The sequence below is a fragment of the Ruditapes philippinarum genome, unplaced genomic scaffold (assembly GCF_026571515.1).
Source record: "Ruditapes philippinarum isolate M1 unplaced genomic scaffold, ASM2657151v2 ctg868_1_1_1_1, whole genome shotgun sequence".
NCBI lineage: Eukaryota > Metazoa > Mollusca > Bivalvia > Venerida > Veneridae > Ruditapes > Ruditapes philippinarum.
In genome coordinates, this window is record NW_026852866.1 from 219,808 (window position 1) to 244,045 (window position 24,238).

At 32.5% G+C, this 24,238-nt stretch overlaps 3 protein-coding genes across 6 annotated transcripts in view; all 3 read left to right on the forward strand.

Annotated features, from left to right (window-relative positions):
- Window positions 1–3,036, forward strand: part of LOC132726781 (protein turtle homolog B-like) — a 38,521-nt gene extending 35,485 nt beyond the window's left edge. For all 4 annotated transcript variants that reach the window (XM_060712154.1, XM_060712145.1, XM_060712160.1 and 1 more), the window contains one exon: window positions 2,114–3,036. In XM_060712154.1, coding sequence (XP_060568137.1) covers window positions 2,114–2,202 — 89 coding nt within the window. In that variant the 3' untranslated portion in view covers window positions 2,203–3,036. The remainder of the gene's footprint in view (window positions 1–2,113) is intronic.
- A 7,633-nt stretch (window positions 3,037–10,669) lies between these two features.
- Window positions 10,670–18,270, forward strand: LOC132726820 (calmodulin-A-like). Its single transcript, XM_060712199.1, has 6 exons — window positions 10,670–11,063; window positions 11,827–11,860; window positions 13,083–13,226; window positions 14,179–14,324; window positions 17,681–17,777; window positions 18,133–18,270. Exons 1-6 carry the CDS (start codon window positions 11,061–11,063, stop codon window positions 18,162–18,164), a joined length of 456 nt encoding a protein of 151 aa, XP_060568182.1. The 5' UTR covers window positions 10,670–11,060; the 3' UTR covers window positions 18,165–18,270.
- LOC132726806 (uncharacterized) overlaps window positions 18,264–24,238 on the forward strand; it is a 35,579-nt gene continuing 29,604 nt past the window's right edge. Inside the window, exon 1 of the mRNA XM_060712181.1 lies at window positions 18,264–18,313. Within this exon, the coding sequence (XP_060568164.1) occupies window positions 18,278–18,313 (36 nt within the window). The 5' untranslated portion in view covers window positions 18,264–18,277. The remainder of the gene's footprint in view (window positions 18,314–24,238) is intronic.

Genomic DNA, 24,238 nt, shown 5'->3' on the forward strand with positions numbered 1-24,238 from the left:
GAAGGGCATATATATTTTCTCTGTTTATCGAACTGGTTAACACTTTCACTATCAATTTAACTGGTCAGCACATTCTGCTTTACGTATAACTGGTCAGCAGTTTCTTGCGTTAAATCTGATGAGAAGAAATTACGGTAATAATCACCTAAGCAATTTCACGTCAGCAGTGGCTTTATTGTTTTGCACGAGATAAAATTTACTAACATTGCAAAATATATAAAAATTTCACGGCAATTTTCATTTTCCTCTATACATCAGCAGTTTCTCAGTATCGAGCTTAAAATCCAGTTTGCTATATTAAATGCTGTGGCTTGCTCTTTACTTGGGAAAGAGCATTGACCTGAGTGATGGGTGCCTCTACAGAAACCACGGATGTGAGGGTGTGGACACTTGGAGTCTCTACACACTCCTCTTTTGTTGAATGACCAGCAGGTATTGTCAAGGTATTTTGATTGACGTCTATAGTTTGTAGGTCTGAAAAACCTGCCGGACCCTGTTCGAAAGGGACGATGGGATTTAGGGAAGTGGTTATTCATTGACGGAGGTGGGGTAGTGGCCATGACCCAGAATTCGGTATGAAGTCTATCCCTTGCATGTTCCCTTGACAGCCTAAATTGATTGTCATAGAAGGACCATGTCATGCCTGGGCGACGGTGTGCGAGGTCTCTTACTATTTCCCCATATTTCATAAGTTGGGGAGTTTCATAAGGATAGTATAGGAGGAGTATATCGCCACAAACCTTAAAAAGGCGGTGGTCCATGTGTCAATATTGACTATTTTCTTTGAGTGGTGGGCTGGTGCCAGATTTAACTGATCTTTTGCATTTAATAAAAACGCAAAGGTTAAAGTTTGACCTGCTGCCTGAGGTAGGAGTGTTGCGAAATCTACATATTTGTTATTTCTAATCTTTTTTGAAAAATATTTTGAAATGGAATAAGATATTGGAGTGGAAATAGGCTCCATAAACATGACTTAGTGACTACCTGCCAAGAGACGTGAGTGTTCATGTATCACATCAGAAATTGGATCTAGATTACTATCTGAATTTGAAGATTCTCCTACCAGTTGTTCAACAACCGAAATGTCACTATCGGAGCTGTCCTCTTGTGGGATAGGTACCTGAGGCATGGTAGGAGTTGTTTGTGTTGTTATTCTCTTTCTCTCTCTGGCGTGGGTTCGATCCCCGGGAGATGCTTTGGTAGTTTAGCGCGGAGGAAGGTAGTCTAGTACTGGTGTAACTCTCCAGGAACGATGGTTAGGAAACTACCCGCCTATATGACTGAAATACTGTTGGGGAAAGGCGTAAAATGAAACAAACAAACAAGCATTTGGTAAATACACGGGCAAGTTATAACTGTTTCACCGTAAAAACGAAGGTCATTTTTTATTCCACAGTTATCTTCCGTGTATAATAATTTGCACTAGAAACATAAATTCTTTACTGGTTGCCTACGAAGTTTACATTACATTGTGCTTTTAACAACGACTGGACGATTATAATTAGTTAATGCATCATGTTTAAATACCTCTTTTCCTGAAGTTTAAACATATTTTTCTATCGTTCATGTTCGTGTTCTGGAATATTCAATTTAAACAACAGTCATGTGACAGCAAGAATAAAAATGCCATACATACAAATTTAGAAACATTAAAGACTTAAGTAGTATTTAACTACTTGTCACATTCAAAAGCAACAAAGTCAAACGAATTTACAAATACCTAACTTTAGGACAATAATTTTACAGATAAACATTTCAAGATCACAAAGGTGCAAAAAAGTGAAACCACGAACTCTTAATGTTCAAATAAGAGTTAGTCGAATATGGGAATGAATTGTTATAACACGAAAAATAAAGTTCTTATAAATAGAATATAAAATTTTATGCAACTTAATGAAGTTGTCAATAAGTAGGAGGCATATGAAAGTAAATTACATAAAATTGTAAATTAGGAGTAGACATACAATGGCGGATACCACCTTCCATATTTTTATGAATATACTAGTATTTTTTACAGCAGAAGTTCTAAACATACTGCATATCTAATTAACCTTTTTATTTTTTAAATTATTGTAGTGTTTGATTATCATAAATTTGTATAATATATTTTCAGCGATTTCTCTGCCAGGTTTCCATGCTCCGCCTCCCCCTACCGTTCTTGAAGAGGAATATATGAATATACAAATAGGGAAAGGAAAGTAATATGAAGACAAATTCTTATTTCCCGAACGACAATATTAATAAACAGATACTTAGTTTGTGAATATTTAGAGTCAGCTAACTTTTGACTTTATTGCATTAACCGCTGCTCGAAAACTATATACGTCATTTTCGGGATAAATATTAAGTGTCTTCTCCTTATAGTAAAAAAAAGTTGACGTAAAATAAGAGAACATGAAAAACTGCAATAAATGTGAAGAACAAAGAGGAATGAATATGATTCACTTAGCGTTATGTATCATATGAAACTGGTGCTTTTAATCAAATGCAATTTTTACATTGAGCAAATGAGATATTACAAGGAGTGACAATTGTGTTTAAATATATGTTTCGAAAAAGAAAAAGTCGGTAACTGTTTTGAAACGTTTTGAAGTCCTTTATGCGATGATAAAGTCGCCGAAAAAAATCTCGTCTGAGCCTTAACTCAATGTGAAGCAAAAAGTTGGACAATCAAAAGGAAGGTGGACTCTGTGCTACGACTGTTGGTTTCTTCTATAGAATAAGAACGGCCAAATAAACTCCCTCAAATCAACCTCTTGGCTTGATGAGATTAAAACAATTCAAATTTTCTATTGGTTAGAACCAAGACGGCGAATAACAGAAGCTATTCGTTAGGAAAAGGATAGACAGTAACAACTTTATGTCATTAATAGTATAGAAACCAAACGAACGATGTGATATATGAATTGAATGATAGTAAATGAATGTTAATCACTTTATACACTGTATATTTCTCTTACATATATTCTAAATCTGTATCACTTTTATCTCATAAGCATAAATTTATTCTTTCAATTATATTTTTATAAAAATAGATTTGTGGTATTTTTTTATTTAATCACTAAACTCATAATGAAGCATGTCTAAAACATGTTTTGAAATAAAAAAAAAACTTATATCAGAGTTTGTTCAAATTATACAGACTCTGGCCAAACTATATGACTATAGATGAATTAGAATATATATAAGAGTGTAATGAGAAAAATGTTCACAGAACGCAGCCTCTGACACGCACCTATGGAAACGTTAATTGGGCACCTGAAAGTTGATACTTACCTGTGTTGTTATATGTATTTTGTCCACTTTATCACCATATCTCGTGAAAATATAAGACTGCTTGATGCATTGATGTTTCAGTTTTATAACAGAAGTTTTTTTCTCTTCAATACTATTCTTTAAGACATGTCGATATATCGGAACTGGTTTTGACGAGAATAAGTTAATTGGGTACCTGAAAGTTAACATATATCTGTGTTATTGTATGTAGTTTTGCCCACTTTATCACGGAATCTCGTGAAAATATAAGACTACTTGATGCATTTATACCATATATTTTTTCTGTTATATCGACATGCCATAAAGAATATTATTGTTACTTACATTATAACGGCATTCCGCAAAAACATATGTTGCCAAAGCCTAAACATGTCGCAAGGAGGCGATTCTTTTTCTACTCTTAACCAGTTCCGTTATATCGACAAGCAATAAAGAATAGTATTGCGGGGGGAAAAACTTCTGGTATAAAACTGAAACACAAATGCATCAAGTAGTCATATATTTTTACGAGATACCGTGATAAAATGGACAATACTACATACAATAACACAGGTAGGTATCAACTTTCAGGTGCCCAATGAACGTTTCCATACGCACCCCTAAAAAACCACCACCACCAACAACAACAAAACAGCCCCAAAAACTAGAAAGCTACCAAGTGTGGCAACAAATAGAAACTTGTGAAAGCGGGGACATTTTTGACACTGCACGTATGTGCAGTCAGAAATGGGTCGATATTGACCGTCTTGAAACAACTGATCATATGCTATATGCTCTTTGACAACGACGTGTAAAATTCTACATTGTATCATGAGTGGAAATCAATGTGTACATATTGTGGAAATTGTGGTAAAATCAATAAAATCTCAATGAAAATCTAATAGAACTGACAATAATTTTGAAAAAAGACAAACAATAGTGATCTTTAAGAACACAATGTAATTGGGTATAAAGTGACTTTAACGAGCATGATATTATATAGCTTAAGGTCTTCAGCGTACCCGTTTATATACTATGACATGACGTGAACGCTGAAGATAACCCCGTAGGGAAAGTCCACCAATAATCGTGCCAGGAATCTGACACGCTCGTATTTATTCATCGAACATGCCATGAAGTAAAGTAAAGTATACCTTGATAAAACTATATATAATCTGTTGATAAGCCAAGGATGGACAAATTAAAATCTTATTAGGAACATAAACTACCTAATAGTTTCCGACAGGTAAAAATTTCGGCACTTGGCCGCCATATTGCCAAAATGTTTGACCAGTGATTACGAGATTGACCTTTATGAACCCATGTGCCTCCAATATTTTTATACATTACTTTTTTTAAAGATATTGAAAAATGTGATTTACTGACTTTTATATTCAATAAAATCATATTTAAGTACTGAAAAATTTATGAAAATAAATAAAAACATTATCTTGAATAAAAATATTGAAATCATGTCAACAAAATGTTCTAAATATAGTACACGACTCTATTAAAATCTGTTCCCGCGAATGACGTCACACGAGGTCTCGCGTGGCACCTGAATGTCATGGCCGACTGTAGTCGGCGTAAATTGATGTTTTACAGTTAAATAGGCAATTTTAATGACGGTATTAATATTTTGATACTTTAATTGGTATAGAATGATATTTAAATAATTGTTTTATCGTAAAATGCACAAGAATTGATTCGGTCAAGTGTATTTGCAAGTGAAAAACAAGAATAAATCAACTACTGTTATTCTGGTAAGGTTTCGTAACGGGTCTAATCCAAAACTTTAATGCCGCATCAGATGAAAAACAAAAATGTTAAAGAGCGGCTTATAAAGTTTTGGAGGCCAGAACTAGATATTATAATTAAATGCACATCACTGGCCAGAGTGGTAAAACTGAAAACTAAATGCACAAATAAATATACAATAGCTGAGCGGTTAGTATCTTTTAGTGGCTTTGTAATATAATGTTAATAATTAAGTGTTTGTTATTGGGCTGAAGACTGTCATATTAGCCTGAGGTCGAAGATTAATATGACAGTCTAAAGCCCAATAACAAGGCCATTATGAAAACACTTAATTATTGACAATTTAATTAATTAACTATACATAAGCCAAAAAAGTTACTTACTTAGTGAATAAAAAATAACTTATGTGAAATTCTGTTGTTGTGAGGTATTGGAAGTGAGATTCATGTTTTTAGAATGTCTCGGAATCCTACCTTATAGCAATTCAAAATGGCGACTTTTTTCAAGCAGATTCATGATGGTCGAGCTGGGGAGCCAATCAAAATTCTCAAATCTCATAATAGCTGAGTTTTCTCATAAAGGTCGTGCTTTTTGCACAATGGCCTTATTTTATGTTCATAATACCGTGCTGAACTTCATATTAGCCTTACATTTGAAATAAAAACGTGTCTAATATTGAAAAGTTAATTAATAATGTTTTCTAAAACATGATAAAGTACATAAATTATAGGTTTCATGCGATAAATATTAACTGAGTTAAAAAGTGTTGTTTTGGTAAAAACAACAAAAGGGCATGCATGCAAGATAGTTCAAAATCGCCAACCGGGTTTGTAAATACTATGCAAAACTATTTATTCTAACACGACCCGCATTTTTCCCCATTGTACATAGAAGAAACGAAAGTGTGTGTTATTATGCAATAAAATCACAGTTTGACGTTCTATATTTAGACATGTGACGTAATCATTATACACGTGACGTAACCACTATAATGTGACGCGCTGAAAATAAGTACGGAAACAAATCAGGCGCAATTTAGGTTAATGTCAGGTTTGGCAGCATTTATGTGTTATTGTCGTGTTAGAATCGAAATAACATATCCAAATCGGTGATTTTATCGCTTGATAACATCACTGTTTGTCGTTCGGATGCGCATCATTATATCACTCGGGCTACGCCCTCGTGATATAATTCCTCGCATCCGAACTCCAAACAGTGACGTTATTGAGCGATAAAATCACAGTTTGGGATATATTATTTCTTAATCACACGGTAACTATCAGAGTCATTTTATTGACCTGTCAATTATGAATAGAATATAGCACTCATTTAAAAATTCCATCCCACTTCGGTTATGTCCATGTAGTTTGCGAGAAGTAATAAGTATATCACACTAGGTTAGTGAATAGGTCGTCTTCATATCTGCAAAAGAACAGTTGGTTAGTGGTTGGCTAACATATGGGAGATCTCTGTTTCGATACCTACTGTTGTCATTGTTTACTCTTTCTTTACTATTGCAGTACATTTAATGAAAATTGCCAAGTGCTTGCAAAATTGTCTATACGGATAAGAAACAACTTAGAAACAGTTTTCTCTCGTTTGTATTGTATTTAACGACATTAAAATAACATATATTGATTTTAACCCAAATGAATTTAAATATTGATTTTTGAACACGTAGGTCATTTGGAAATTGTAAACCCGTAGTTTATTTTATTGCACCTAGTATAATTATTTGGGACAAAAATTAAATTTAATCACAACTTTCTACGTACATCTTACGAAACTTACCGAAAGGTTATCGAAAATTGATAATATTGGGAGCATTGACCGTATAATCATCAATATACAAAAAATAAACAATTCGAATTGTACATTGTTCATGGTTTGAGCATAAAATTATTCGATCACACTTTCTTAATGATTCTAACACATGGCTCAGAAATTTTTGGCTTCGAAAACTTAGATATGTTAGAATCAGTTCATAACAATTTTTTCCGCAAACTATTAAACGCCTGTAGAAGTACACCTATTTATATATTACACGGTGAATTGGGAAGGTATCCTATCTCAGTTGTAGTTAAAAGCTATAGAGGCTATTCGTTGCCAAAAATCCAGCCTTTGAAACTTGACAATGCATACTTCGGTTCTACTAAACAGATTAGTAAAAATATAATTGTCGATCCGAGAGTTACATACTGCACTGGTATTAAGCATTTTGATTATCTCGATTTGATAAAATGAAAGCTGTTAACATGCAACTTAGATAAATTGCAAACTGTATTTATAAATGTATAATTTCAAATTTGCGACATGTAGAAATGTAAACGATAGAACGTACACAATACGTTTAATGCTGTGCATCATGACGTTGAGAATGTAACTGCATCAACTTGACACACTCAGGTTTACAACACCACACTTTCCTGTTACATTCTAACGCGATTAACATTTGTAAACGATTTTGCAACTTCCATATATGGAATTATCACGGAAATAGACGAAAATTAATAGGCGGAGCCAATTTCACGAAAGCAGAATATAAAGAGAGGTAACTCTTGCTGGTACAAACATATTTCAAATTATATAGAAACTGTTACATCAATCTTGACTTTGAACATCCTCTGATTTTGTTAAAACGTATTCTAGTACAGGATATTCAAGTAATGCAAAATTGGTTTAGATATAATGTAAAAATGTAACAACGTATATACTGATAATGAGCATAATAATATGCAAAAACTAAAGTTGGTGAAATAACATAAGGAAATGTTTCCCATATATAATGACACACATCACAAATCATTGATATCAATGATAGGGTTTTGTGAGCCACGGCAATACACTTAAGCATATTTTTTTTTACCTTCAGCAAATAGTACTAGAATGCGATACATGGAAGGCACTTTTGGCAACACGAATAAAGAGAACTGAACAATAAGCCTGTGCCTTCTTTCTTTAAAGGACGATGTTGGATTGTAGAAAAACTCATATTTTTGACAAAGTGTATAACCACGAAACAATTCAAAGTTTACTATCGATAATTCCTTTGTATAACCAAAACTTGTGAATTTGTCCCATTTTAATGTTGAAATAAATATTCAGTGTATCCTGGCAACTCTGTTTACTTCCATTGGGAGGTATTTTGAGTCATAGGATGTGATTTAGCCTTTTATTGTTAAATATATGTAAGCTGGCGTAGGTTAAGGTCTTTTCATGCATTGTGCTGAATCAATAGCACCTCTAAAATATGTGTATACATGCTGTCATTAGCTGTTACCTAGATTTGCTGTCTAGATTTGCTGTCTATATGATCAAAAACAGAGAACTACTTTTATGTACATGAAATACTACACAGAATATTTATTAAGTTTTGTAAGTGATGGCTTTCTAAGAGATAAAATAAACAAGGTATACATAAATTGATAATCAACATACATACATTTGGACTCATTTAAATTTTACTTATTGAAAAACAAAATGGGAAAAATGGGAAAATATATGGTAAAAATAAAAAGTTATGTACGAAAGGGTACATACAACTTTGGTTATAATTTTACTATTGTTAAAAGTTTTTTTCTTGTCAAGTCATGCGCTAGAATTAAGGCTACTAATATAATAGTACTACTAGGAAAGACAACAGCCAGAATTTGGTCTGTATTAGTAATTAGTCGTATCAAAATCTCTATCAGATGTTGACTTGATAATTTGAAAGTGGTAAGGTAGCAGCTTATCTGTAAATGTTACTCATTCCTATGCAAATTGGAATACCATCAGTAAAATTTATTTGTCGTTGAATATAGTCTTTTCAATAGTTTTCACTTCCTTGAAAAATATTTAACCTCAGACAGTATGTAACCTGGTGTTTTTGGGCGTTTTTTAAGTTTCCTTTCCCAGGAAATGTGGTGTCTACGACGTTTTAAAACTTATATGCCTATATTCCTTTAAAGTCCGCTGATGTTGATTGTAGGCAATCATGCAAGTGAATTATGTTTATAGTAACTAAACACCTAAAAGGTATGATAAACGGAAACTACGTCGCTTCTTGTCACCGACGGTAAATACCGAAAATGAGCGGAAGATACGTTTATTTACGATGATTTAGTGGGCGGGCAAATGGGCGGAGCTTATTTTATCTGTGTAAAGCTGGATTATGTTGATCTGAATCATGATGGTCCGACAATGTAAAGCTAAGAATGTAACTTCTGTTTTGAGTATTCGAACACTTGGTATTGCTACTATCAGTACTTTAATGTTTTGTCGTTTAACAAAATGTATTTTGTTGAAATGCATGTTTACAATGTTAAATCGGCAAACTCAATCCAAGTATGCAACATTGGAGTTTACATACAAAGAAATACAATTGTATTTGTTCCATTAACAAACTGTTCAACTCAGATCAACAAGGCTTGATTTTTGGCAACGAATAGCCTCCATAAAAAGCAGGATGATAGGATTTTGGACACGCTTACTATCTGGTGACCATAACAAGTTATTGTTTAAACTTTATACATATATTGTCAATCGTCAAACCACAACTTTTAAATGGACCTCGTACGTTAAGAGAATACTTGATTTAGCTTGCCGTTCATACCTGTGGTTAAATCAATTTTATACAAATATACCGTTAAATACACGTGCGCTAGAAAAACACACGTTAATATATCAGTACAAGCAACAATGGTACGGGAATTTGCGATCTTCTAATAAAAGCATAATATATAATTCATTTAAATCCACATTAGAATTTGAATCATATTTTAACTTATTGCCGCATAGTGACGCATTAAATTTGTTTAAATTTCGGTCTTCTAATAATAATTTTCCAGTTGAAACCGGCAGGTGGGACGGAACAGTATTCAATGACAGAAAGTGCACACTTTGAGACCTAGATGATTTAGGCACCGAAAAACATTATTTATTCATAACGGTCAATTCTTACCAATAAGTTAAATTCTGCAGTTTTAAACACTGAGAGTTGTTCTAATAGTTTGTTGAATATGAAATCACCTGACAAATTAAAGCATTTGTCTATTTTTTTGTAAAACCTTAATGGCCAAATTTAAGTACATGTAATTATATGAATATAATTACATTTCACATATTTTTGTTTGTTTTTATACAGTAACTACCTATACTGATTATGTACATTTGTACTACTTTCAAATTTTATTTCGGTTTCCCCCATTGTATTACTTATACACCTTTGTCAAACTTAAATCTTTTATTATTATTATTATTATTATTATTATTATTATTATTATTATTATTATTACTATTATTATTTTCCTCATACTGTACTTATGTACCTGAGAGAATAAAGAGTATGTTCTGTTCTATTCTGATTATGATAATACAAAAACAACAAAAAAAAACAACAACAAAAAACAACTAAAGAAAAAACAACAACAACAAAACAAGATTAATGAACAGCTTTTGGAAATTTCAAGTTGTAAAATTTCTCATTATTTATTACCCCTTTTATAAATTTGATCTTAAAGAATATTTCATATTATTTTTTTTCTGAAGATCTTCAAGAGTAAAAATCCTACAAAGGACCAAACGTTATATAGAATGACTTTAGTTTCTGCATATATAAACATTTGAAAACATTAAAACAGAAAACACGTTTACTTATACATAAAATCCTTGCCTGGTTTTACAATACATATTGAGCAAACTAATCGCTAAGTAAATTCAGTTTGAAAGAGATTTTAAAGACGGGATTACAGCCTTAACCTCAATTTAACAGTCATTTCAACCGATGATTACTGTGTTACTCGGATATAGAATTTGCCATGTTTACATTTAGTCGGTGTATTTGAAGCCAGATTTTCATTTACTTCTATTATGTAAAGTTTAAAATCAATCAAAGTATGCGTTTATTGATAACGTGAAATAGAAATTTGGTGATCGATTTTAACAGATTGGTTTTATTTGGTATAAACGAACCAAAGTAAAGTTTATTTCAACATTAAAATAATATATTCATTCATAAACGGATTGATAGAATTTTGTGACTGATAATGGCTTAATTGGACAAGAATATGGTAATTACTTTTGCTATCTATTTCCCTTATTAAACTTTATTGTTTCTATGTGTGTTTTCTTCTGATTTCTACAATAACCAACATGTATTTATCTAGATATCGGAAGTTAGACATTGGAGTAGGAGGAGACGTATTTACGAACGTTATATGTGCTATTCCGGACATAGCAGGGTCCTCATTGGCCTTACTATGTTCAGGTTCACATAATGTAGTTACTTCCTTCCCGCCGGAATTAGTTCATAACCTGCAATCGACAGGCGTGGCGTTCAATTCATTCTTCAATAACAGGAAACTATCCAACTAAGGTTCCCGATTGTAACTGTAAGGATGCATAGATCTGGGCTAATAAAGCTTTAGATCATCGCTATTACTAAATATCGGTATGTTTCTATAGTATATCACTGATATACGTAAATATATCACTTCTGACATGTCAAGCACAGAATAATGCATGAAAGACAAGCGATTTTATAGGCAGGTAGGGTTTGGGATAATTATTTGGCTCTAGTCGGTCCAGTTTCGCGCATATGGTAAAGGTTCGACTAGAGTAACTTCGTTATGTCATTTTAGTCTAACCATGTAAGCTTTTGCATTGCCTAGACGAAGTACTGTGACTATAGATATCACCTGAACCCTGTCATAGAAATACACATGATGTATAGTCATCTTTACTGACCGACTGATTTAATGTAATCAATATAATGATATAGCAGTTATCTTTTTAAAGCATATTTTCTGTTACAACATTGTGTTTTCATTTAAGGCTAACAAAAAGTTTACAGACGAACAACTACAAGGTAAGTATTGCATTGTCTTTACCATAATTCTGCAGTGAATTTAAAATAGTTGTGACAAAATTGAACGGTCATTTTGAGAACAAAACTATTATAAGCATGGATTATGTTAAGAATATTATACTAATATTTGGAAAAGGGACATACAAAAAGTATCGAAATTACGAACCTATGTTACTCTTAAGGACAATTTTAAAGCATAAAAAATATGTACAGTTAAATTTAGATAAAATGTGGCATTCTCCCGTTGAGGATGGAAACTGAGCGTTATATCAGTAAAAAAAGCAGAGCAGAGCATTTGTTTGTTTTGTAAAGATAATAAAATAGAAGATGAAATGCACTTTTAAGCACAATGTCCCTTTTACAATAATATCAGAGTAGACATTTTTAGAGAACAATTATTGAATACAGATTTTCTGAACATGAATGTTCACGATGATATCAAAATGAAATATCTTGTTGTAACCTTTCCACGAAAAGTAGCTAAATATCTTGTTAATGCTTATCTTAAAAGAAAGAAATCACTGTTCAATCGTTAAAATATTTTTGTTTAGAACATAAGTCTAAAGCTTTTTCTCCGAACAAAAACAAAATTTTAATGTAAATTCAAGTCAATATAGATATGTACATTGTTTTGTAGCATACACGACTATTTATACTACAATATTGGTGATGTATATAGTATAATTTTAATTTCAAGTGAACTATATATGTAGATTGTCATACACATGTCAGTATATTAAAATATTTACTTACTTGTTATTAAATAGCAAACAATGTGTTTCATACTTTTATAAGACAATGTAATGTTATATCGAGTAGGCCGAGTACAGTTTTGGGTGTTTAATTCGTAGCAAGTTGTTTTAGTGAACACAATTTATATAAAACTTATTTTAATGTTACCGTTGACAAAGATAGAGATATGAAGTAAGATCTTAACGAGACCATTCTGCATGTTTTACCAGAATCTATACCCTTCTCACTGCTCAGTTTTTAGAAACCCGCAGTGTATATCAGGAAAACTGGATATGTTCAAGTACATATTTAAAGAGATAAGGGTTAAATAAGAGTTAACATCAGTTTAAAACGAAGAGAAAATTTGTTTATGTTTAAGATTTTACGCGTTAAGTTACTGGTGAGATGTTTTATTTCTCTAGTGTGTCGTTCGGGAAAGGCTACCGTGTATTTTACTTGTCAATTATCTTATATTTTCATATAACAACAGAATTTAAAGAAGCGTTCCATTTATTTGACAAAGATGGGGACAATACAATCACTACGCCTGAACTGCTGACTGTGATGAAATCTTTAGGTCACAATCCAAGTCGTGATGATATTATTGAGATGATCAAAGAAGTAGATAGTAACGGTTCGTGCATGTATGTCTCCAGTTTAATGTACAAGTTAGATGTGCAGTGCCCCTTAAAGTCTCACGGATGCATAAAATCCACTCACGGATGAACAAACTCCATTCACTGATGAATAAAGTCCACCACAACCTTAAAATCATAATACTGTAACTGTTCAGTTCTTGCTCCTTAATACAGAAAACTGGAAACCATTCATTCGAGCATTTTCATTCTCGTTAAACTAATATTTTGATCATAATGTCATCAAGATGAATTTATGATAATTCAGTGTTTAGTTGAGATTGAAATAGGTTATTTTGTATCGTAGGAAAACATATTTCAATGTCAATAACACTTTTAGAATGATTTTGTCTTTTTCCTTCTTTATAATTATAATACTTATGATACAAAAGCTCCTACAGGCATTTGCTTTTTTTTAGTATCGCAAATATTACTTCGTTACATATGTCCTTTTCACTGCCTGCATATTTAAAACAGAGTACTTGTCATTTCTGTTTTGAATCAAAGTAAGTTACATTTTAAAAAATTGAAACAAAGACATCTGTTTAATAACTATTAGGCATATAAGTATTTACTAAGTTTTATTGTGGTGAGTCATCCCTTATTTTAAAATATACAATAAAGTTTCATATTCTTTAACTGCAATAAAGATTGTCGCGATTTATAGTATATAAATTTAAACGTACATGAGTAAATGAAGTTAGTTGATTATTAAATTATAAGAACATGTTCCTTACTTTTCTGATAACGTTTTAAAGAAAACTGATATCCAGCTTTCGAAGCTTTTTATAATTTATGAAAATAAATCTAACTTTTGGTAAACAAAATGATTAATTTTAATACTTTTATATAAAATCAAAATTTTACTTAATTAATCATAATTCTTTTTATCAAAACACAACACAGTCTTTAATTATTTTACAACTTATTATCACTTTTTATCTTGTATAGGTAATGGGAAAATTGAGTTTTCAGAGTTTCTGACGTTAATGGAAAAGAACATGAGTTCGTTTGAGTCAGAAGATTTGATAAAGGGCGCATTTAGTGTGATAGATCCGCATGGAGAAGGCTATATTACATTGCAAGGTCTACGCCAGGTAATGTCATAAATATGTGTAAAATATTACAAAATCAAAATGAGTTAATTATATAACGTTTCTAATCGTGAACTTTAGTTCATGTCTCAAACTATGTATCCGTTATACCAACCATCAAACGGTAAAATATATATTATAATCTGACCTTTAAATCAAGTATATTCATGCTTTCTCAAAATGATTTGTTAACCACTTGTCAGAAAATATATGTAATTTCAAATTATCCGCGTTACAACGTATAACGGATAATTGTTGTCTTGTCCTTACCGTGGTAATAAAACTGGATTGGTCAGTTTTTTGCTTGACTGCGTCGGAGTATACATTGTCACAGGGCGTGACTAGTAATCAGTTTCTACCGAGTATCTCACATAGAACAGCCATTATCATTTTCAAATTCAAATTCAGCCTTTCGAAATATTGATGACTTTGTAATAGCATCATGAATATGGTTCTTTAAGCATTATTTGTTGATCTTCGTAAAACTTGTATGCATGTTGCAAAACTACAACAGGTATACTTTGCAGTGATATATATCCAGGGGTTGATGAAGGCGACTTTATGACCGGACAGAGCATGGGTCCTACGTCCCTGCTGGTTTGTTGTATTTTTATACAATATGTAATTCTTCCAGAAGGGTTGCGCAGCCCATTCGCGGTTAACCTGGTTTGTCTGCATATTGTGATTGTCTGGCACATGTTTTTTCATGATTGTAACTATGGAATTTTTGTCAAAATGTTTTGATTTAGTTTGTTAAAATCCGAACGATTGTTAGATATAATGGAGCACTTACAAGTATTTGTTAATACATCATAAATTATATATACATGTTTATGTTTGTAGCATGCATATAATTTGCTTATGTCAGCCTTCTCCATGCTGTTTCTCTCAATAATCAATTCTCGAAATGTACAACTGTCTTGTTGTTTTATGATAAGGTAGAGATGAGACTTCATGTAATATATAGTCAGGATAGAGAAGGTAGACTGTATGACAACATGTCCGTTAAAATTGCACACTTGCCAAACTGTTGAAACATACTGAAAGCAAACGCCTCCCCTTCGTATCTATGGAGTTACTCTTGTTTTGCTAGTTGATTGACCAACTTACTATAAAGTTTCATCTTAATAGTCCCTAAATTGATGGCCTGTTCCAAAAACGCAAACTGGACAAGTCAATTTCACAAATTAAGCACGTTGAGGTCTACTCGAAACAAGAGCCGGTTGAACCAGGCGATGCTCCACGAATAGGTTTTGGACACAGAAAAGTATACCTCTTGTAGTTTGAGAGTTATGTCCCAGAGAAAGTTTATAGTGTAGAATTGGAAAAAGAGAAATAACTCTAAAATTAGGCAAGGCAGAGTAACGGTTCTTATTTACTGCACTTATACTCAATGAGATCTATCTTCCAACAAGGTAGACTTACAGTTCTTGTGCAATTGCCAGAAACATGCATACCAAGTTTGGAGTCATTTGAAACTACGGTGACAAAGTTACGCTCCGGACAAGGATATCAGGACGACGCTGCCGACAAAAGTAATAATGCGCCCATATATACGTAACAGCACACATGCATGCAAGAAGTTTATTTGTGTCTAACCTGTCTATAAAATTATTTCCTGCTCTAATCTTTCCATCTTCTTGTAGACCACTGAAACTGGCTATTTAAGTAACACTACTTAGAATAATGCAGTATAGTACGCACAGAGCCAAACAATGGGCAAGGTAGCGACCCAAATGCTGCGCGAGACACGTTGTCTCAATATGGTGATCATTATTGTGAAATAGTTGTAAAATCCGACTTCAAATAACGAAGTTATGGACCGGACACGATTTTGCCGCAAGGTCATGCTGTGACCTTGACCTTAAAGTAGCTCCTCAAATACTGCACGTGACACGTCGTCTCAATATGGTGATCATTTCTGTACAATAGTTGTAAAATCCAACTTCAATTAACGAAGTAATGGGCCGGACACGATTTTGCTGCAAGGACATGCTGTGACTTTGACCTTTAAGGTAACGACCTAAATGTTGCGCGCGACACGTCGTCACAATATGGTGATCATTTCTGTGAAATAGTTGTAAAATCCAACTTCAAATAACGAAGTTATGGGCCGGACACGAATTCAAGACGTACGTACGGACTTACGGATGGACGGACAACCCGGCGACTGTATGCTCCACCGAATTTCGGGGAGCATTAAAAAGATGCATTTCAGTCAGCTACTTCTTTCTCTACCAATAATTTCCTTTTTTGTCTTTTCCGTCATTTTATCCCGTACTGTTTATCTTTTCGTTCATCTGGCATCTGTTTTTGTATTTTCTGATCAAAGATCAGGAAATACAAAGCTGACATTCTATCTCTGACACAGCGGTTAACGACAAACCTAACATCAAATAGTTCTCAAAACAGCTTAAAACTAGCGATTAAAAAGAATGAAATATTTTTATTTTGTTACAAGTATCCAACAAATTACAACGCATTTAAAGTTTAAAAGTAGCGTTGGCTTATAAAATTGTCAATAAATGCACAATCACAAATTACGCGGATGGATATGATTTTAATCAATGAAAATGCTATTTTAGCGATGTCGATTACCGAATACTACACAAATAAATCTGACTGTCGAGTAGTGGAATGTATAGATTTTACCTGTCGGACTGTTTTGGCGAGAAGATTTTCGCTAAATTATTTACATCAATTTTAAACAACAGGTTTATCGTGAACAAAATACCTCGAAATTAATAAGGATTACAAAAACCGAAATGCAATGGAAATTCTTAATTTATAATTACTTGGTTTTATTCAGGCTTTTCGTATAACATCTCCGTGGTGCAGGGGTAACACTCTCGTTTAGTGTGTGAGAGGTCTGGGGTTCAAATCTTAGTCGAGGCAATTTTTTTTCGTTTAATTTTTTTAAGTGTCTTTGATAAGAAAGTAGCCACGTTATGCAAGGATAAAGTGTGGCTGTCATAAAAATGAACATAAATGATTTTTTGATGCAACTCTAGTTATGCAAAATTTCGTAAGTATCAAACTCTGGTGCCCTGCAAGATGAATTATAGTACATAAAAATAAACTTATACTGAAAAATACATACAGGTATACAGTACGATGTAGATTGCAAAGATCAGAAAATATCACAGAGCTTGCAGTCCTTTGATTATCTTTAATTCTCATTGTTACTGTCGTTAACTACTTGCTCCTCATCATGTATTACTTACAAATCATTCATATATATTTTCGTATTACTGGAAATGAATGTTTTCATCTATAATCATAAAAACGATTACTGATGTATATCGTTGTTTTCTTTCAGTCAAAATTTAAAGGAAATCATATTTTTATATTTCAAATAGGTTGTACATGACCTAGGTCTTGACTTCACAGACGAAGAAATGCGGGACATGATAGAGGAAGCAGATCCGACTGGTGATGGTCGTGTTAATTTGGAAGGTAATTATAATTATTCTTGTGTGTTACGTCAGTCTCACGATACAGTTTACTAAGTATTGGTAACCATTTAATGAGAAGACACAAACAACCTAAGTTTAGCTTGGCTATTACTTTGAAACGATTCTGAACAAGGAACATTTTATATAGCCGAAGAGACATGGCATTAATGTAAAAATATTCATAAGCTAGCATTAATTCATGTTACGTTGCTGTATTGTGCGTCGACTATTTTGAAAAGAAAGCAAAACAACACGCGAACTTTTTCAAAAGTTAAAGCTGTTATACACATTGTACAGTTTTATTAACAATATGCATCAGTGTATCAATAACACTCGTTGAATTGTTTCAATTGCAGATTTCGTCAAGATGATGACAAGTTCTCAATAGAGAATAAATGCCAGCTAATTTAAAGATTCCGTGTTGCCAATCTAATTTCGAAGATACATATTTCCATAACTTTATATTTCTTTCTATGTATTTAAGGTGTGGAAACATTATTTATGGAAACACATTTAGCTTTAAGTGAAGAAGCAAAGGTAAATAAATAATGTTGTGTGATTTATTAAAAAAAAAAAACCCGCAAAACTGTTGTCACGTGTGTTTTTATTTAATATATGTGCGTTCTCGTTATTTCCCCCATTGTTCACTATGGCTATATACATTAGTCCTAACATCCGTCACCTGTGAATAAAAATTCATTTCACTTGTATTGGAATTTATCACCTCTATAACCCAAGAATCATCTAGGATAGGTCTTCGATTTTTATTATTTCAACATTTATTGTGTTATCTATCATTATTGGCCATCAACGTGTAGAATAAATTCTTGTCACAACGAGAGATAACGAGTTATATCTCTATGATCGCGACATTTGATGGAAGTTAAATGAATACAAGATAGCACTTTGTCAGGAGAAGAGGTCGAAGAATAGAATGTATTAGTAAATGGTGTTACCAAAGTAGATCAGAAAAACAGGCAAAACTGGAAACATGAATTATGAATTATGACAAAGAAGATAGATGACCTATCAGTGGTCAACGCGATAATAAACTAATTTAATGATATTATTCTATATGCTATCCACAATGGACTAAGCACGATGGAAGGTCAAAACAAGTTCCACTACATCAAAAGAAAGCACGAAGTAATCCGACATTTCATTAAGTTTAATGTAAAGATGAGGGAATAGTACGTACTGAGATGATCACGGGGGGAATATACACACACCGAGCAGTAAATAAACGCAACGGCTTTGTATAATTTGAACAATGATGAAAAATAAATGCGTACATCACACACACATCCATACGCACGTCGTGCGCATGCAAGCATATAACATACTTGGTCATGAAGCCAACTACATTCGCTACATTGATCTGGATATTAAGCGACAAGGGCCTGACAAAATTGTGTACGTTGTTCGGTGGTGGTTGACATGCATCACCTACATGTTGTCTATTAGCGCTCAGTCTGGCTACGAAAATGAGCCGGATTTGCAAGCATCCCCTCAAAACCGGAAATAATTATTCAGAAATAAAAGTAACGGATATAATAATAAAATAGATTTGTTGTCCAACATAGAAAAACCAGAGGAATGAGTTGGTTATTCGTGCGTATCCTCTTCTACCAGCTAGACAGTAATTGGTTATTCGGATATTGCCACATTCAAATTCATATATATATATATTTGATATCCAAAGAGAAATAAATCTATTTAGGTAAAATTATCAATAACATGTCTGACAATCATAATCGGTGTTCAAATATAACCAAACAGAATTAATGTTGAGGTAGACATTTTGTACTTTGAGTTTCTACAACTATAATAATAAGTACACAATGTATATTAATAATGTATTTGTTACTGTTGTTTCTGTACAGTTACTGAATATTGGTGGAATTTTACTCGATGCATTGCAATATATCTAGTCAAGAAATACCAACATTAAAATACTATTTGTGTACATATTTAGTTTTTCACGCAGATAAGAATGAAATACCGTATTCGTTCAGTGTATTCTTTCTGTTGTGCTCGATGTCCTTTGTAAAGGGTCGAGAAGATGTGATTGTCTAACTTTCATAGGTAGTTACGCGTGCACATTCTTTCAATTTATAATAAACATGTACGTAAATGCGCCTGCACTTTTACATTAAATCAGTCTCGTATATACATGTATGTACATGTCTCTGTGAAAAACTAGTTCCACTATTACGTTTTCATAATTTCCAGTAAATGAATGTAAGAACACCTATACTTCTGACTTCGTGTTTATATATAAGAATAAGTTCAAAAAAGTGTACCTTCTAACCTTCTATCATATGCCGGATCTTGATAAATCCTTAAACATAGGTATTTTAAAATAACTACAATGTATTTTTTTTCTAATATAATGTATGCTGGATGCTGGACATATTCCAAAATCATGATGGTGTTATTTTGTATACGATAGATTGAATCATATGACATTTAAAATAAAAATCTACGTATTTTGGATCATCTCTCGTATTTACAAAAAGCACAGTGGATTTATAAATCTTGGCGTATATCAGTAAAACAATAATGGTTTGTACTGTTATTTTTTATCAATTTTGGGTGTACAAGTATGTTTTTCTCTTCCACTTTCTGTTATACATGTGTGTTAACATGTAAATTTTGCCAGAATATTATGGAATTTTTCAGTACTTGCACAACCTATTTTACAGTAACAAAAAGAAATGTAAAAATTAGTATATTTAGAAGTATAGATATAATCAATCTGCACCTGTTTTGCACACTGATGACACACCTTTGTCTGTAGGTTTATCATACTGGCAACCGATATTAACCATATGGACAAGAATATCCGCACATTTGCTGCACCGGTGTTTGTATAATTATCAGCGGGAACTTGAGTTGATATACCTATACCATCTCATTGTTCGTTAGTTGTAATAAGATTCGACAACTCATTTCTTTCAAGTAAAACGATTTTTGGAAAAAACATACCCTCCCCTACGGGTCAGTCAATATCCCGGGGTGAGTACATTTACCTTTTACCTTTAAATTTACTCCGCAAAAATTTCCCGGGGGTGTTTTGGGGTTTAAAAATATGGAGGTTTTGAAAAAAGGGCCGCAACCCAAGAAAAACTTAAATTATTGTCCAAAAAGTAAAAAGACGTGCGAAATAGTGCTCATGTTCAAGGAAAGGTATTTATTTTTTCTTTACACACCTCCTCTATTGTTTGTGACAGGTCTATATTTTTCGGATAGACCTGTTTAAACAAAGAAAGTACGTTATGAGGTCTATCTTTTGCACGTGCACAGGTCTGTTCTAGTCAGACAGACCCGGTCATGAAAAACACGTGAAACAAGAAATATCTTTAAAAAAGATAATCGGCGTAAATTCAGTGCAAAATGTCTCATAGCTATTAGAATATTTTTTCAAAATTAATGATATTTATACTTTATAACAATATAAATGTCTAAATTGAAATATATTTGTGGTTACTAGTATAATTCTATGACAGTTGTCTAAACTTAGCTGAAACATGTATGCTCCTATAATGTCAACAAATTAGTCATGTTATTATTAGATGCTAGAAGCTTTTTTGTCACCTGTGACTTTTGACTACTGGTTTCAAAAGTCAATACCAATAATAACCAACCACACTACCAAATTTTAGAGACTGCAAAGGCCCACAATCAGCTGACAACTTGAATTTTATTGTTAAATATAATATTAAACTTATATGTATCTGACCTTCATTTTGTAAAAAGCACTTTCTGTGCATAAAATGCTGCAATTATTAGGTCATGATTAATAACATCAAAAATCTTTTGTTGTTTAATAATCTTTTTATTTATGAAAGGATACAAACTGTAATAAAACAAATCAATGGAACATATCAACTCTGAAACATATACTATTTTATAATGCCTTCTTATCTATCTGGCAATGAAAATGAATAATTTGAAGACTTTAAATCAAAAGTTAAACATAACCTTACTAGTAAAAGTTATAATTATGTATTTTAAAAAAAAAGGATTTCTATTAAAAAAATTGCACAGCTTGACTAGTATTTTGTATATTACAGTATGGGAGGCTATTCGTTGCCAAAAATCCCAGTCTTGTTGATCTGAAAGTTGAACAGTTTGTTAATGAAAAAATTACAATTGTTATTTCTTTGTATGTAAACTCCAATGTTGCATACTTGGATTGAGTTTTGCCGATTTAACATTGTAAAACATGCATTTCAACAATATACATTTTGTTAAACGACAAAACATTAACTGATAGTAGCAATACCAAGTGTTCGAATACTCAAAAACAGAAGTCACATTCTTAGCTTTACATTGTCGAACCATCATTGATTCAGATCAGCATAATCCAGCTTTACACGTTTTCAATAGCAGATAAAATTAGCTCCGCCCCATTTTCCCGCCCACTAAATCATCGTAAATAAACGTATTTTCCGCTATTTTCGGTATTTTACCGTCAGCGACAAGAAGCTTATCATACTATTTAGGTGTCTAGTTACTAAACATAATTCACTTGCATGATTGCCTACAATCAACATTCAGCGGGACTTTTAAGGAATATAGGCATATAAGTTTTTAAAACGTTGTAGACACCACATTTCCTGGAAAAAGAAACTTAAAAAAAACCCCAAAAAAACACCAGGTTACATACTGTCTGAGGTTAAATATTTTCAAGGAAGTGAAAACGATTGAAAAGACTATATTCAACGACAAATAAATTTTACTGATGGTATTCCAATTTGCATAGAATGAGTAACATTTACAGTTAAGCTGCTACCTTACCACTTTCAAATTTTCAAGTCAACATCTGATAAAGATTTTACTAATACAGACCAACTTCTGGCTGTTGTCTTTCCTAGTAGTACTATTATATTAGTAACCTTAATTCTAGCGTATGACTTGACAAGAAAACAAAACCTTTAACAATAGTAAAATTATAACAAAGTTGTATGTACCCTTTTGTACATAAACTTTTTTATTTTTACCATATATTTTCCAATTTTTCCCATTTTTTTTCAATAATTAAAATTTAAATGAGTCCTATTATGTATGTTGATTATCAATTTATGTATACCTTGTTTATTTTATCTCTTAGAAAGCCATCACTTACAAAACTTAATAAATATTCTGTGTAGTATTTCATGTAAATAAAAGAAGTTCTCTGTTTTTGATCATATAGACAGCAAATCTAGACAGCAAATCTAGGTAACAGCTATTGACAGCATGTATACACATATTTTAGAGGTGCTATTGATTCAGTACAATGCATAAAAAGACCTTAACCTACGCCAGCTTACATATATTAAACAATAAAAGGCTAAATCACATCCTTTGACTCAAAATACCTCCCCATGGAGGTAAACAGAGTTGCCAGGATACACTGAATATTTATTTCAACATTAAAATGGGACAAATTCACAAAGTTTTGGTTTATACAACGGAATTATCGATAGTAAACTTGCATTGTTTCGTGGTTATACACTTTGGTAAAAAATATGAGTTTTTTCTATAACCCAACATAGTCCTTTAAAGAAAGACGGCACAGGCTTATTGTTCAGTTCTCTTTATTCGTGTTGCCAAAAAGTGCCTTCCATGTATCGCATTCTAGTATTATTTGCTGAAGGTAAAAAAAAAAATGCTTAATAGAAATTGCCGTGGCTCACAAAAACCCTATCAGTGATATCAATGAATAGTGGTGTGTGTGTCATTATATATGGGAAACATTTCCTTATGTTATTTTCACCAACTTTAGTTTTTGCATATTATTATGCTCATTATCAGTATATTATACGTTGTTACATTTTTACAATATATCTTAACCAATTTTGCATTACTTGAATATCCTGTACTAGAATACGTTTTTAACAAAATCAAAGGATGTTCAAAGTCGAGATTGATGTAACAGTTTCTATATAATTTGAAATATTTTGTACCAGCAAGAGTTACCTCTCTTTATATTCTGCTTTCGTGAAATTGGCTCCGCCTTTTAATTTTCGTCTATTTCCGCGATAATTCCATATATGGAAGTTGCAAAAATCGTTTACAAATAATAATCGCGTTAGAATGTAAAAGGAAAGTGTGGTGTTGTAAACCTGAGTGTGTGTCAAGTTGATGCAGTTACATTTTTTAACGTCATGATGCACAGCATTAAACGTATTGTGTACGTTCTATCGTTTACATTTCTACATGTAGCAAATTTGAAGTTATACATTTATAAATACAGCTTGCAATTTATGTAAGTTGCATGTTAACAGCTTTCATTTTTTATCAAATCGAGGTAATCAAAATGCTTAATACCAGTGCAGTATGTAACTCTCGGATCGACAATTAGATTTTTACTAATCTGTTTAGTAGAACCGAAGTATGCATTGTCAAGTTTCAAAGGCTGGATTTTTGGCAACGAATAGCCTCTATATACTAGGGGTATGAGGTGGAGGTACT

Coding starts and splice junctions, on each gene's coding strand:
- LOC132726820 (XM_060712199.1), top strand. Junction 13,227..14,178: donor CAAAGAAGTAGATAGTAACG/GTTCGTGCATGT, acceptor TATCTTGTATAG/GTAATGGGAAAATTGAGTTT. Junction 17,778..18,132: donor TGGTCGTGTTAATTTGGAAG/GTAATTATAATT, acceptor TTTCAATTGCAG/ATTTCGTCAAGATGATGACA.